This window comes from Dicentrarchus labrax, unplaced genomic scaffold, assembly GCF_905237075.1.
Source record: "Dicentrarchus labrax unplaced genomic scaffold, dlabrax2021, whole genome shotgun sequence".
In the NCBI taxonomy this organism is placed as follows: Eukaryota; Metazoa; Chordata; class Actinopteri; family Moronidae; genus Dicentrarchus; species Dicentrarchus labrax.
The window spans coordinates 18,128,034-18,142,603 of record NW_026136721.1 but is presented as its reverse complement, the minus strand read 5'-3'; the positions used below and the strand labels follow the sequence as shown (position 1 = coordinate 18,142,603).

Genomic DNA, 14,570 nt, shown 5'->3' with positions numbered 1-14,570 from the left:
AATGTCAATCGATCTATGTATGTATGTATCTATCGGTCTGTCTGCCTGGCCATCTAAAGTTTGGGAAAGTGTGGCGAATTAGATAACTAAGATTATTGTTGCACAGTATGATTGTTAGCTATGAGGCATTTTCTTATAGTCAGGGTGTTATTTTGATTGAAACTATTGTCAGAGGAGTGCAGTAGTGATGGGAATTCTGGTTTTAGTGAGCCAGATCATCTCTCAGCAACGAGGAGCTCTTTCGGCTCCCAAAGGGATCTTAATACCACTTTTTGTAATTCAGACAAATTTAGCAAATGTTTAGACCTATGTTTGGTTTTATTAATTTATTAAATGTAATTATACTAAACCATATGATATCATTTTCGGAATACCATAATTTTACATTATGCTTCCAAATGACGTCCAGATGAAATGAAAATGCCGTTTTAACTCTTTAAGATGACATTCCCAGTCATATTGTACCCCTATTTAACAATGTATGCCAATAAATGAATAAATAATAATTTATTGTTGTATTACATGCATTTATTTAGTTAGTGATCTGTCCTCTGGCTTTGCTTTACAACATGCAACGTTGTTTACCACAGCTGAACGTACTGTTGGTTGGAAATTGGACAGAATATCAATATCAACAAACCTACAAAGTGAGCCCTGTCATCAGTATTGGTAATCGTTTTGTCTGACTGATGTATTTGAACAGCATGTTTAAACTGATTATACTGTTATTGAGTAAATCCACAATGGCCCTATTTTTGTCCCATGTGGACCTAAACCATAGATAAAGTATACATGATGTGGGCCATCTGACATTAGTCTGCATAGTGTAAAACAAGACATAGCAATTGTAAGCTTGGAAAAGGCATCCCTCTTCTGTGGGGACAACAGTGCTTCATTACTTTGACCCTGGACATGTCTGCTTGGGGCAACAATGAATACATTACCACACATTACATTCATTGAACTCAACAGCTGCCCATCATATATTGTATTTGGCTTCTTTTATTTTTACAAAGTTGACTTGTGATCAGAACAGAAAAGGAAGTAGCAGAATAACACACTTTCTTGAGCAGGACAAAGTCAAATAAAAAGTCATACAACACAATATTCTTTCATTTTAGAGAGCAGACTACACCAACAACCTTTTCCTTATTGCAGTTATTCTCATATGAAAGAAGAGATCTGATTCAGCACTGTGCGATTTCAGATGGTAGTGAACCTGAATGAAGGGTATATTCAGTGCTGCTGGGCTCTAGAAAAGAAACAGAAACACAGATACACAGAACAGGTTAGAATGTTTTTATAATACTAAATCTTAGATAATGTTGCTTTGCGAAGTTGATGATGCTATATTTTAAAATTTGTCAGCTTTTGTTGAATGGCATGCCTGTGGTGTCGGATTTCAATGTATTGCTATGAAACAGGAAGTTGTAACTTGTGTGTACATGGTCAAATCAATATAAATATATATATACTGTCAGTGGGTCAAATCAGCCTCAAGCTTCATGATTGATACGGGACCCGGCCTGAACACATCTGCATGCCAATATTAAGTCACAGTCACAGCTCTGCTTACTGGTAACAGCCATGTGTGACAGTCATCATTTGATTTATTTAGATAAGTATTCCTTACCTTCAAAGCATTCTGGGATTTTGAGTTTTCCGTTAATGCACTGGGTTGGCACTGCATAACCACACTTCCTGCCCTTGTCCATGCAGTAGACTGAGACAAGTTCTTTGTGCAAGACTTTGTTAGGACTTAAGTCTGCAATCCAGATCTTTTGTCCTTTGTATAATATCCTCCCTCTCTGTATGCCAACACTGCAAGGAGCTGTAGGTCACAAGGAGAAGAGAAAACATAATGGATATGTATGTATATGTTGTACTGTTTTTGAGTGGCCAGCTGCATTATATTGACCTATCAAAGTGATGTTGTCATTTAAGGAGTAGTACTGAAAGACAATGGTGGGCTGATATTCAAATGTGAAACCTATTGCTCTTGTATTTTTAGGAGTTTACAGTTAAGGTTTTCACCACAAGTCAAATGCAGAGGCATTTTAACATTGAAAAGCGTTTCCTATTGTATTTACACTTCTGTAGTAGTAAACACAGGCAAAAAATTAGTTCAGATTGAAATAAAATTGTGAGTAAAAGCAATAATTGATCAGCACCGATATTGTAGTGTGAAATGAGCCCTACCATTGCAGGATGGCTTTTGAGACCAACGCCCATTCTGCTGACAAACAATCTGCATGCTCCCTTCAATTACATAGTCTCCATTGCAGCCATATTTGATATTTTCCATGTAGTCATAGGCTCTCTTGTCATTGCTTGACATGTACCCATGGCTGATGTTCTCCGGTGGAGGGCAGGTCACCACTGTAAGGGGAACAATTTAGTCCGTTCATTAGAGAAACTTCTTGTTCTCTGTCACTACGTGGTTCCATATTTTGATCAGTTTTTTGGCAACTATCCCATGGTTTTGCAAGTTTAAATGTTTCCCCTGAAGACCAAATTGCATCTATTTTGTTAATAAAATAAAGAATGTTGTTAAATAAGAAACATAGTGTTTTGATTACCTTAGAATGAGACCTACTTATGTACAGAGTCCACGGGTCAGCTTCCCTTGAGTCCGCCATGGTGAACTGCCATATTTCTACAGTAGCCCAGAACGGGCAAACCAAACACTGGCTCTATGTAGGGCCTTTTATGGTTTTCATGGCCACAATAGTTTCTCCTACACACATCACAGCCTGCAATGTGTAACTTCACCGCTAGATGCCACTACGTAGTAGTCCCTTAAATGTGAACATTTAGAATTCCAGTAAATCTGGACAAATTGCATAAGTGGACCTGGTAAAATCAGATCAGTAAATACTTATTCTTCTCCAGCCTATATACCTCGACATTCAGGTGCTGCGGTCCATTTGCCACTGGCAGTGCATTCTGCTCTTGCGTTGCCGAAGACTGCATACGGAGGCAAGCACCTGAACGTCACTTGGGTACCGTAGTCAGTGCTATTCCCTCTGATCTTCCTGTCATAAACGACCATCCCAAGCTTTGGGACTGGAGCGAGACCACAGGATACAGCTATGAGAGAAGAGAAAGTATATGCAAACGTATGGGTATTGGCATACTGCACGCTTGTGATGTATGCGTTTACCTTGCCTGTTAGGATGTACATTGTACCTTAGCTGTGGTCTATTTCTCGATAACAAGTACAGATGTGTTTTTGCTGGCCTAATATCAAGTTTAATATTAAGCAATTGTGTTCCTTTCTTCTAAGACCACAGAGGATTTTATAGGAGCACAATATATGCTTTCTAGTCTATGCTTTCGTTTTTATTTTCCTGGTCTTGCAGAGGAATCTTGTTGATAACATACGCTTGCACTCTGGTGCTGGTGTGCTCCATGTCCCGCTGTCAAGGCACTCAGCAGTGGCGGCTCCAATCAAGGTGAACCTGTGCAGAGAAGCCAGGTCATTCAGTTAGTCCATGCTTTATTACAAGTACAACATACAACACATGACAGTTGACTGAAATCAGGTTAAATGCATTTGAAGCCAAATACTAGTGGATCAGAGGAATGTTAAAATAGGGGTCAGAAGCCAACAGATTTTGGTTTATTGGCCTAATTTAATAATCTAATTTTACACATGATCCATGATGATAAATATACGAGATAATAGAATTGCATGGAACAACAACAACATGTTCTTGCTTTACCCTTCATTACAAGTATAGTTGATGGTACTCTGGTACACTGTATCCTCATAGTACACTTCTCCATTTAACAATGAATCAGGATAGGGACACTGCTTTGCTGTAAAAGAGAATACAGCACAGAGAAGATGTGTAAATGGAAGGTTTTGCTATTTTTTATGAATCATTCAAACATAGAACGACATTTTTGCTGTAACTGCTGTAGTCGTATACAACCAGAATAAAGTCAGGGTGTGATCTAGTGGTTTTGCTATTTATTTTGCCAATGAACAGGGACCAAATAACTAATTCTTTAGTCTTGAATATACATATTCATATACCACAGCATAAAAGAGATAGAGATCTACAGAATATTTGTAAAAACAACAATATGTGCTTATCTACATATTTCTAATACAAATAATATAAAAGAATAGTATACAGAATCTGGTAGAAATGGTTCACAGGGCTCCACAAGCTTGATAAATAATCTTCCCAAAATCCTTACTAAAGCCTTGTATTTCTTTCCATGCTACATCAAAAATAAGTCCTTCTTTATACTAAAATTGGAAACAGTAATAATTGATTGTGGAAGTTAAAATTACAACTATGTTAATATTACAAGTATGTGTTTCTTAGAAAATTACATTACTGTTAAATCTCTGTCACAAGTTCGCATAAGAATAATGGAGACCCACGTATGCACTTGAATTTGGTTTTTGTCCATTCTCCACTGGTAGTGCAAACAATCTTCCGGGGGCCCAGCAAGGTGGTGTATCCCTGTTTACAGGACAGCGCTATCTCCACACCGGGGCTGAAGTACCTCTGAAGCCCCTCCATCTCAACGTTCTCACCCATCACAGGCCTAGAACACACTACAAGGACAAATACATCATAATAAGTGTGTGTGTGTGTGTGTGTGTGTGTGTGTGTGTGTGTGTGTGTGTGTGTGTGTGTGTCTTAAAAACTACTACAAAAAGGTTTCCAGTGCAGCTAATTTAGAACAATATTTGCTGGAAGTTGATTATTCTGAAGGAGTTTAACTCTCTCAGGGCTATTTGGTCCACTTTTCCTGAAACGGTGAAAATTGTATTCTATCAACTTTTTGAACAGTATTACTGACAATGCCAGCAACATTTGACAAGAAATCAGTAACAAAACTTGAAAGGCCTAAAAAATTTAAATTAAAATCTATTTCTGTTTTAGTATTTTAAATAGACGGGGCAGAAAAAACCCTCCAAAACGAAACAAATGCCTTTAGAATATGTGTCCTATATGTAGAGATTATCTGATGCTAAAGCCATATCATGTCAAATAAAATCAAAAAAGTAATAAAATCCATTACCACTGTCTTGTCCACATGTCGAAGTGATAAAAAATACAAACGGACATAGGAAAAACAAAGTCAGAAAGTGTTCCATCCTTTGTACAAATGTTCAGACGTCCCTTGGCTCTTTGCTCTAGTCTCTGGTTCCAGTAATGAATCCCTGTCCCCTCTTTCAGTGCTGTTTGTGTAAAAGTAAACAGATAAGAGCAGCATGAACTGTTCACTGCTGATTCTTGTGTTTTTGTTCTGCTTTGGCAGGGTGGGGTGCTTTGCCTTGTGACATTTTACTGGAAATGAAACTCTCCAGCTGTGAACTTTCCATGTTGCTGCAATATTAAGAAACAACAGATATGTAATTTATCTCATTTTATTTTTTAAAAAGAAATGCCCCATTGGCCCCGTTTTACTCTTGCTTGAATCATTTTAAAGAGCTTAGCATAATGAGATGGAAAGAGATAGAAATACATCAAAACAAAAGAATACCATGGAACAATGAGTTGCTGATAAAATATATTATCGTAATAAGGTGTGAGAAAGCTAATATTAACTTTGATATGTAACTACGTAGCTAACAATTAATGTGACTTAGCGACCTAGTTAGCGTTTTCCTTTGTAGAAAAATACTAGCAAACTAGCTATCTAACAATATGTTGCTTTTATCTTTTAACCATCTTCAAAACGTGGTTGTTTTTTTCAATATAGATTAACCTATAGCACATAGCATATGCTACAGGGAAGGAGAGAGTTGTTATATGAGCACAGAGCAAAAAGGGGCGCGACTTAGGAAGGGTCAACTTCCATTAGATTTTTAAAATATATGAAGCTTTTCCAGCATGAGTAGCACTAAAGTGATATGAGCTGAGATCTGCAAAGCAGCTGTAAACATGCATGCACACAAACTGACTGGTTAAAGGCTACAAGTTAGAACTATAGTAAGTATGATCTTTTTATGATCTCGCCCTTTGTGTAACTTTATGCCATTGTCTTTAGGGCATTTCACCACTCATCACTTCCTCAGTTACACTGTCTGGTGTGGAGTTCCAGCACCTCTGTTCACACCATGATATCGCATAAAAGTGGTATGGTAAGTTATGAAAGAGATCAGATTCACACAAAAAAAAGGTGGGAATTGGTATCAAATCTCCTGGGAAATGATGTCATACAGATAGTTCATTTTTTATTGTACCCTCTGTACTGGATATGTATATGTTCAGTATGTATGTATCTGCAGACTGGAAACTACATGGGTTCTTCTTCGTGAGTCTTTCAAATACCACAGCACCATTTTACACATTTTCATTGTTTCATTAATAATTAAAGCTATTACTTTATTATGACAGGCAAAATTAAAAAAGATAAGGGCAACCAATAACAAAAACGGCCTCAGTCTTGTAGCATGTTATTTATTCATGATCCAATCATTAATATCCTCTCAGTATACATTGTGTTTCAGGTCGTTCTGCACAAAGTTATGCGGCTCTTGCAGGGCTGGCAGAGGGCGAAGCGGCACACATTGTGATTTCTGATGGAAGGGTTTTGGCCCTTAAGGTGTACTCCATCTTGCCTGGTTCTAAAAGCCATAAAAAGAAAGGCAGATATATTAATGTAAGCATAAAATGCATGACTGCATGGAAACATCATGGGCTTTTCAAAAGACATCTGTAAACCATCTAACAGACTTATTAGTAAAAAAAGTTTAGAGGGAAAAGCACTGTATTGCCACTAGTGAAAGCAAGTACACATTTGACTCAGTTTTGAAGAACATACCCAGACTCCTTCCTTGTCTAATGTTTGCTCCTATCCCAAATTCAGTATATTCAGTATATAGTAGTGATGGGTCAGTCACGAACGATCCGGCTCTAAGAGCTGGCTCTTTGAAGTGAACGACGGCAGCCGGCTCCTGATTGGGAGCCAGATCCGGATTGTTTTCCTGTTTTTTCCCCGTTTTTTCTGTTAAAGCCACGTGATTGGTCAAGATGTGTGGCAGTGTCTGTGTATCTACACTGAGCATGAGGGGGGAGGGAGGGGTTACAGTAACACAGGGCACAGTGAGCATGTGAACAGGTGGGAGGGAGACGTGACAGAGCGAGAGAACTTGCTACATAGACAGAGACTACACACTGGAAAGGTGAGGAAAATGGGTGACAGGAAATGTAGTCAAGTTTGGACATATGTGGTAGACAGTTCAAAGGCAGAGTGTAGACTGTGCAAAGTTAAAAATTCCATATCAAGCAGCTTTTTGTCTAATTGAGATGGGTCTTTTGTTTTTAGACAATACATTCCCCTGTATGATGTTATTAATGTGTAATGATCTTTTCCCCCTGGCAGTAGAAGGAATTTTAGGTACGGGTCTGGAGAAGTTCTTATGGTGCCTCTGTTTAAAACAGATCTTTGAGTTTTATTTATCGAGCTGATGGCAACTCACCCTCAAAGCACTCTGGGATGGGAAGGGTTCCATCATTACAGGTGCTGGCCACAGGGTAGCCACAACTGTCAGCTCTGTTCAGACAATAGAAGACAACATGTTCTCCATGGAGGACTCTGTTGGGTTTGAGGTCTGCAATCCAGAGCTTCTTGGCATTGTAGAAGATGCGGCCTCTTTTGATGCCAACTTTGCAGGGAGCTGGGCGGAGAAATAGAGCAGTTAAAGTGTGTTTTGCAAGTGCAGTCAGTAGTATTGAGTTGAAATGAAAACAGTGCTCATTGTTGAGAAGAGTTTATTGTTTCTCTTTACTAGCCAGGGGATGGACTCTCCCAGCTTGTAATGCACTGGATACTTTTGTTTTACTAATTGACTGCTGATTAACTGAATATTTTGCAACAATGAAACATGGATACAAAAATCTAACCTTAGGGTAGTTTTTAAAATCTGATTTTCACATGACTCACCCCTGCAAACTGGCTTGGAAGACCAGTTTCCTGTGTTTTGGCACTGCATCTCAGCCTCGCCATCCAGAGTATAGTGCTCATTGCAGGCGTACCTAACCTTCTCCTTGTAGCCATGTTGTCTCATCACAGCAAAGGTGATAAAGCCATTTGGTATGCTTGATGGGATGGAGCAGCTAACCTCTGGGATGATCAAAGACAAGTAAAAAAACAATGTGAAGAGGTATTATTTAGTTGTTATAATTGCAATGGGTAGGCTTTCTAAAAGCAGACTGGTTTCGTTGTGGGAAATATTATGGCTGGCTTCATTTGGCCCATGACTTATCTTGAAAGAGAGAAGTAGATGAAAGGTTACCTCTGCACACCGGGGGCTCCGGTACACTTCCATCAGCCATGCAGGATCCCCTCTCGTAACTCGGTGCCTTAGGTGGATTACACTCATATGTCCAGCCTCGCCCATACATTGTGGTGGTTCCAGTAACTGGCTTATCATGGACAATTCTTCCGTCTATGGGTGACTTGGGCAGCGGACAATTCACAGCTGTAAGAAGAAAAATGATCACACTAGAGTTATGCTAATATCTACTCTGAAGCCTTTCTTCTCTATAAGCATTAAGAGTGCAAAATCCATACAAAGCTGCTGTCAAAATGTTATTTACTGCTTTGTAGGCAACAAAAGCAACCAAGTTAGCCTCCTTTATATATATTTTAACATTCTATGTAGAAGTCAGACAGAGACTGCATACTGCTGATAACAAACAAGGCAAGTGTCTTGTCAAAATAACAACTTTAGAAGCAATACATAGAAATGAAGCATGCAAGAGCACCCGTAAACAAGTAGAAGACTAGTCCACTAGATTTTGGATGCTGTGTTTGCTCTCCATTAAACATTGCATTCTGTTACCATCCCTGCTACGTGTATTTTCATCCTGTACCTTTGCAGAGAGGTGGTGGATTGCTCCAGGTACCATCATGTAAACACCTGCTCTCATTGGCTCCCAAAATGACATACCTGACACAAAAAAGTTCAAATTAATCTGACATGTTTTATTGTAAACACACCTTATAATGATCTATTCAGAACTATAAAGTGACTTTTACCCATCATCACATGTGTAGTTGAGGACACTCTTGAATGGAGCTTCGGTCCTCCCCATTGCTAATGGCTGCAGAGGTCTTGGGATTGGGCACATCTTAGCTATAAAAGATGGTACAAAACTGAATCTACAGGTTTTTTAGTTTAGACAATACTAACTAATCACATAGAGAGGGACAATAGAGAACATTCATTAGTGACTGGGTCTCAGAAATGATATTTTCAAATTAGAACTAGAGTGGATTCAATGCAATAAACAACTAATTTTAATGCTATAACAGTTTTTAGTTCTCACACCTGAACAACCTGACTACCAGAGCAGTGTTTATGGCATAAGAATACATACAATACAAAATGTACTTAACATTTGAACAATTCCTGGTCTACCTGTTCTGAATACAAGCCTATGACACAGCATTCTAACCTTGTCATCAACACATTTTTCAAAGCCAACTATTTCTCCCACCTTGCTCACACTTTCTTCTTTTGGATGAGGTTTAACAATTCAAGAATTACAGCTGTTACATTACAGCTAGCACCCCAGGAAACTTACGGGAGCATGCCAGGTCTGACTGTGTCCACTCTCCTGTGGCACTGCAGGTCAACCTTCGAGGGGTTGCTGTTGAAGGCAAGTAGCCCTGTTCACATGTGAGGGTCACCTCTTCCCCAACCTCATACACACGTTTTAGGGTCAATGTGTCAATCCCGTCAGTGATAGGAGGCCGTCCACACACTGGTTAAAGAACAGAAATATATAATTGACGAATACTGTATATAATGGCCAGGATTCACTGGAAAAATTGTCACATTTGGCACAGGAATGTTTGTGCTGTGAAAGTTGTGCATACTTTACTTTTGATGTGACACCATCAATCACATGCAAAAGATGCACATAATATACAAAAATGCAAATAAGTGAAGAACAGTGATTAACAGCAAGTAAAACAGGACTACTTGAAGCGCAATGGATTAATTTCATGCTCAAAAAAAAATAATCACATTATCCTGCTCCATTTTACCTTTCTTGGATGTTACAGATGAGTATAAAGCTAGCTGGCTAAGGACCAGCAAAGCAAAAGTCGGAGCCATCTTCTTGGGAGTGAAGTTTCCTCAGTGTTCCCCAGCATCTGTATCTGGGATGAGGCCAACTTAAGGGCTGTTTGGTAAATGGCACCTGATATCCTGATCCAATCAGATGTCAGCTGAAGCTCATATTGATTGAGCACAAAGGTCTTAACTCCTGCATATTTACCCAGAATTGATCAATAACCTTGATTTGGTACGAAAGCCAGCAGCAGACACTCAGCATGATATGAAATCATAAATAATGAAAGAGAGAGACTCTCAAGACACTACAAACATACACAAACAGGTTTTGATGTAGAGTACTTAAACCATGAAATGCCCTTTTTAGTAACGCTCAATGGCTGTTTGCTGAAATTAAGAAGAGTAACAACATTACAGAAAGGATGCCAAATAAAAAAGCAGTATGCCATGTGGGTTATGTGCTCTAGTTTCCTTTTGGTTAGGTTAGGAAAATGTAACAGGTAATTATGCCATTCCTAACTAGGTCAAAAGATTTGTTGATCACAAGTGGCATTATGTGTCCTTAATCAGAATCAGAATCAGAATCAGAAATACTTTAATAATCCCCGTGGGGAAATTACTTAGGATTAATATCCTCCTGCCATGGTCCTGCTTGACTCCCACTGCTAATATTACTGATATTATTATTAGTATTATTACTATAATTACTGCTCATTGTCTCCCATCGTTGTTGTTGTTGTCATCATCATCTTTTTCATGTTCATCATCATCAGTCACTAATATTAGTGCAGTTGTTGCTATTGTTGTTGCTCTCTGGCTCTGTCCTTCTGTCATCTCTGTCTCTGTCCTTCTGTCGAGTCTCTCTCTCTCTCTCTCTCTCTCTCTCTCTCTCTCTCTCTCTCTCTCTCTCTCTCTCTCTCTCTCTCTGTGGCCCCTGTATAATGTTATTAATGTGTAATGATTTTTTTTTCCTAGCAGTAGAAAGAATTTTAGGTACGGGTCTGGAGAAGTTCTTATGGTGCCTCTGTTTAAAACAGATCTTTGAATTAGATTGGCACCCAACAGGGCCGGGGTGTTTTTTGAGGTTTCTGCCTCTTAAAAGCAAGTTTTTCCTTGTCGCTGACACCAAGTGCTTGCTCATGGTGGGAACTGTTGGGTTTCTGTAAATAATTTTATAAGGAGAACGGTCTAGACCTGCTCTATTTGAAAAGTGTCCTGAGATAACTTCTGTTATGAATTGGCGCTATACAAATAAAACTGAATTGATGAATTGAATTGAATTGAATTGAATTGAATTGAATTGAATTGAACTGAACTGAATTGAATTAATGGGTGGGTCTGCTAGGCCAGTGGTTCCAAACCTGGAGATCAGGACCCCCTATGAGGGTCAACCAAAGCTTCATGGGGAGTTGTAAAAGCCTTCTTGAATTTAAGAGGTGTAAGAAAATGTTTGAAATATATAGGTGTACATCTCAACATTTCATATATTTCTGTGAAGAAAATCAAAATGTTTTTACAAAAGTTAGACATTTTGTAAAAAAAATCAAAAACACATAATACTGGCAGAGAATTGTATTAAAAGTTGATAAAAAAATATCAGTAAAACTCATCCATGATGTAATATTTACAGGAAATAATCTGCTCAAATTCATCCATATCAATCGTTTTACACCAACTTCCTGCAGTTATTGTGTTCACTATTTGGGTTCATTGTACAGTTTATCAGTTGTTCTCTACTGTTATTGTTATACAGTGAATATATCTCAAATATCTAAATATGTCACATAGACAGGGGTCATCAGTTTACTCAATGAGAAGGGGTCCCTTAAGGAAAAAGGTTGAGAACCATTGTGCTAAGCTACGGAGCCCCTAAAGGGACATGGAAAAAAAAAAAAAGATTTGAAAAATTTTCCCCATGTCCCTTTAGGGGCTCCGTACTAAGCAGATAGGCTACAAGAAGCTCTCACTCTTTTCCTTTTACTACAGGTGTTTCTCATCGATGGTTGTTTTAAATGGGATTTAGCCCAAAACCATCTGACTTCAGGGAACAGCACATCTGACTTATCTAACCCAATTCTAATTTGCAAATATTTGTCTTTCACATGAGAGCGGTTGGTTAGGCTGCTCTGCTGGTCAGTGAACCTAGGAGAATTGATTCTTTTAGAGAGTTTTAGAGATAGTAAGCTAATTAAGAGATCCATAGCTGTGAGAAAAAAAAATAATCCAAATAATAACAACAGCAAAATCATAGTTAAGCACAGTATCAGGCACAAAGACAGGGAGCTTAATGGAACATAATACTTACTGATCAAGTAGGAAATTCATCTGCTTGTGCTTGATAAATTGTGGTTTTGAAAGATTGATACAAAGCATATAAAATGACAATTATTAGGGGTCAGATACGGTTGGTGGCATAACATAAGGCTCAGTAGTAAGCATTTCCTGGAAATTACACAGACAGTAAGATCAATTTCCAATGGTGATCTCACCAATATCCCATGTTTTCTCTCTATAAAGAAAAATGTTAATTATGAAGATGGTTGCTTTTTATTACAGTTCCATAACAATAATAATTAGATAAGTATTCTGAGTGTGAAACACAGAATAAGTAGCTGAAGTCAGACCTATATGTGTGGAGTACTTGTGCCGAACTGAGCACGTAGGCCTTCATGCTTTAAACAATTCCCACAGACGAGCTAAAAATGTGTAATGCGCCGTTATTCCACAAGATGACGCCCGCATCCCAAATTCCTGCAGCGGGACCGGAGGCCTCCTCCTCCCACGGCGATCCTGTAGTGTGACATCAGCCGGAGTGAAAAGGAGGAAGCGGAGCGGATCTGCTGTCAAGTTACACAAAGATACACACACCACGAGCAGGAAGTTTATTTTATGAATACAATGAGCAAAAGAGCCTCTTTGACAATCAAGAAGAAATTAAATGACATTTAAAAAAATTACATAACAATGTGCTCTCTGGGGATTGGACTGATTATCATAGCTCCAGGGGTTTGGAGCTATTAAAGGTGAGGATTTTGGCAATACTAGCCTGCTGATTTAACATCCACTACAAGCTTCAGCAGAAATAGTTTGCCATTAAAGAGATTCCTGCTTGTTGAAGGTTGTCAGTTCAAATCCTCCAAGGACCTGAAATCGTGGATAGTCTACTATACACTATTAAACACTGTGTTTTAACAGTAGAAAACTGAATATGCAGAAAGGTTTCATGGGTTCTTTTTGATGTTTTAAAAGGTTGGCGGTTGTCACTTTCATGTATTGTTTGACAACAAGGACATTGTGGACCCCTTTGTGACTGTAAATGAGATTAAAGGCTGCACTGAAGGCACTGATGACACCAAGGGATGTCTTATATAGCAGTTTGAGGATTTTCAAATTATAAGTATGAGTCAAAGTATAAGTAGTCAGTTTATTAGGCACATCTGTCTAAAACTAATGCTGTCCAGCAGCCCTGTGATAATTCCCAAGGTATTATTATTATTTTTTAGATTTGTATTGTATTATGTAATACTGAAAAGTGTTTTAAATATTTAATGTAGCCCCATTGATACAAATGGGGTGGGCACACGCACACAGGCTTAAAAAGTTTATCATAACCTTCATGACGGTAGGATTTATTGCAGGGCTGTTTATTTATTGACTGCCTTACTTTTAACTAAGTGTAAAATACCTCATGGTTGAAATGTTTACATCTACACTCAGTTTAAAGTTGCACTTCATATTAATAATGTAACTTCAAATAATAACAACAATGTATATAACACAGTTGCTGCCTTAGATTAAGTAATGCATAAAACGTCTTAACAGTATTATTGACTGACATTCATTTTCAGGAGAAATTGACTGCAGAATAAGGCTTCTAGTCCTCCAGGTCCACAGGGCAAGTTTTTCGTTTATCCAGCCTGTTTAACAGGTCCAGTTCACTAGCTAAACTAAGCCACAGAAACAACTGAGGTCCTCTGCATGCTTAAAAAATGTAGCCCATAGCAGTGGTTTTTAAACTGGGGCCTTTTTGAAGTTGAATCTACAAGGAAAAAAATAAGGTTGGCTGCTTTTATTGATTTGGATTTATAGTGATCCCAGTTTGATAATTGATTAACTGCTAAGACTTTATAATCTTCAACTCTAAAAATAGAAGATGACTCAGGTGAGAGTCCTTAAGATAAAATCCTCTCATATTGGAGCTCTTGTGTCAAATGTGCATCTACTATAAGGATCTTTGACATGAACATTTTTGGGAACCCCTGGCCTATAGATATTCACTCTAGGCTACTTCAAAATCCTCCAATAAAGTGTGGATTCATATGTGGGGACAGCTAGCACTTTCCAACAGACTGCAGTTGGAGTGGGCAGATGTCAGGAATGTGCGTAGGAAATTACGCAACAGTTTTTTTTTATTGTTGTTTTGTTTTGTTGAAAACAAAAAACAGAGAGAGGAAACCTTTACTTTGAAGGCGGGGACCGGATGTAGCGCCTTCACTGTGGTTAACCTGACAGC

The 14,570-nt window shown here is 38.4% G+C and overlaps 2 protein-coding genes across 3 annotated transcripts; both read right to left on the bottom strand.

Moving 5' to 3' along the window:
- Window positions 1-984: 984 nt before the first annotated feature.
- Window positions 985-5,244, bottom strand: LOC127354284 (beta-2-glycoprotein 1). 2 transcript variants are annotated; one of them, XM_051384116.1, is made up of 8 exons: window positions 5,047-5,240; window positions 4,400-4,576; window positions 3,726-3,822; window positions 3,385-3,461; window positions 2,902-3,090; window positions 2,200-2,379; window positions 1,634-1,831; window positions 985-1,252 (listed from the first exon to the last, which is right to left on the bottom strand). In XM_051384116.1, the coding sequence occupies exons 1-8, from the start codon at window positions 5,120-5,122 to the stop codon at window positions 1,188-1,190; spliced, it is 1,059 nt and encodes a 352-aa protein (XP_051240076.1). In that variant the 5' UTR covers window positions 5,123-5,240; the 3' UTR covers window positions 985-1,187. The 2 variants fall into 2 exon arrangements, with proteins under 2 accessions (XP_051240076.1, XP_051240077.1); XM_051384117.1 differs by lacking the exon at window positions 2,902-3,090 and having other exon boundaries at window positions 5,047-5,244.
- Window positions 5,245-6,415: 1,171 nt separating this feature from the next.
- On the bottom strand, window positions 6,416-10,197 carry LOC127354283 (beta-2-glycoprotein 1-like). The gene is made up of 8 exons (XM_051384115.1): window positions 10,030-10,197; window positions 9,564-9,743; window positions 9,016-9,112; window positions 8,850-8,926; window positions 8,270-8,455; window positions 7,918-8,097; window positions 7,454-7,651; window positions 6,416-6,598 (listed from the first exon to the last, which is right to left on the bottom strand). Exons 1-8 carry the CDS (start codon window positions 10,097-10,099, stop codon window positions 6,498-6,500), a joined length of 1,089 nt encoding a protein of 362 aa, XP_051240075.1. The 5' UTR covers window positions 10,100-10,197; the 3' UTR covers window positions 6,416-6,497.
- Window positions 10,198-14,570: the final 4,373 nt, after the last annotated feature.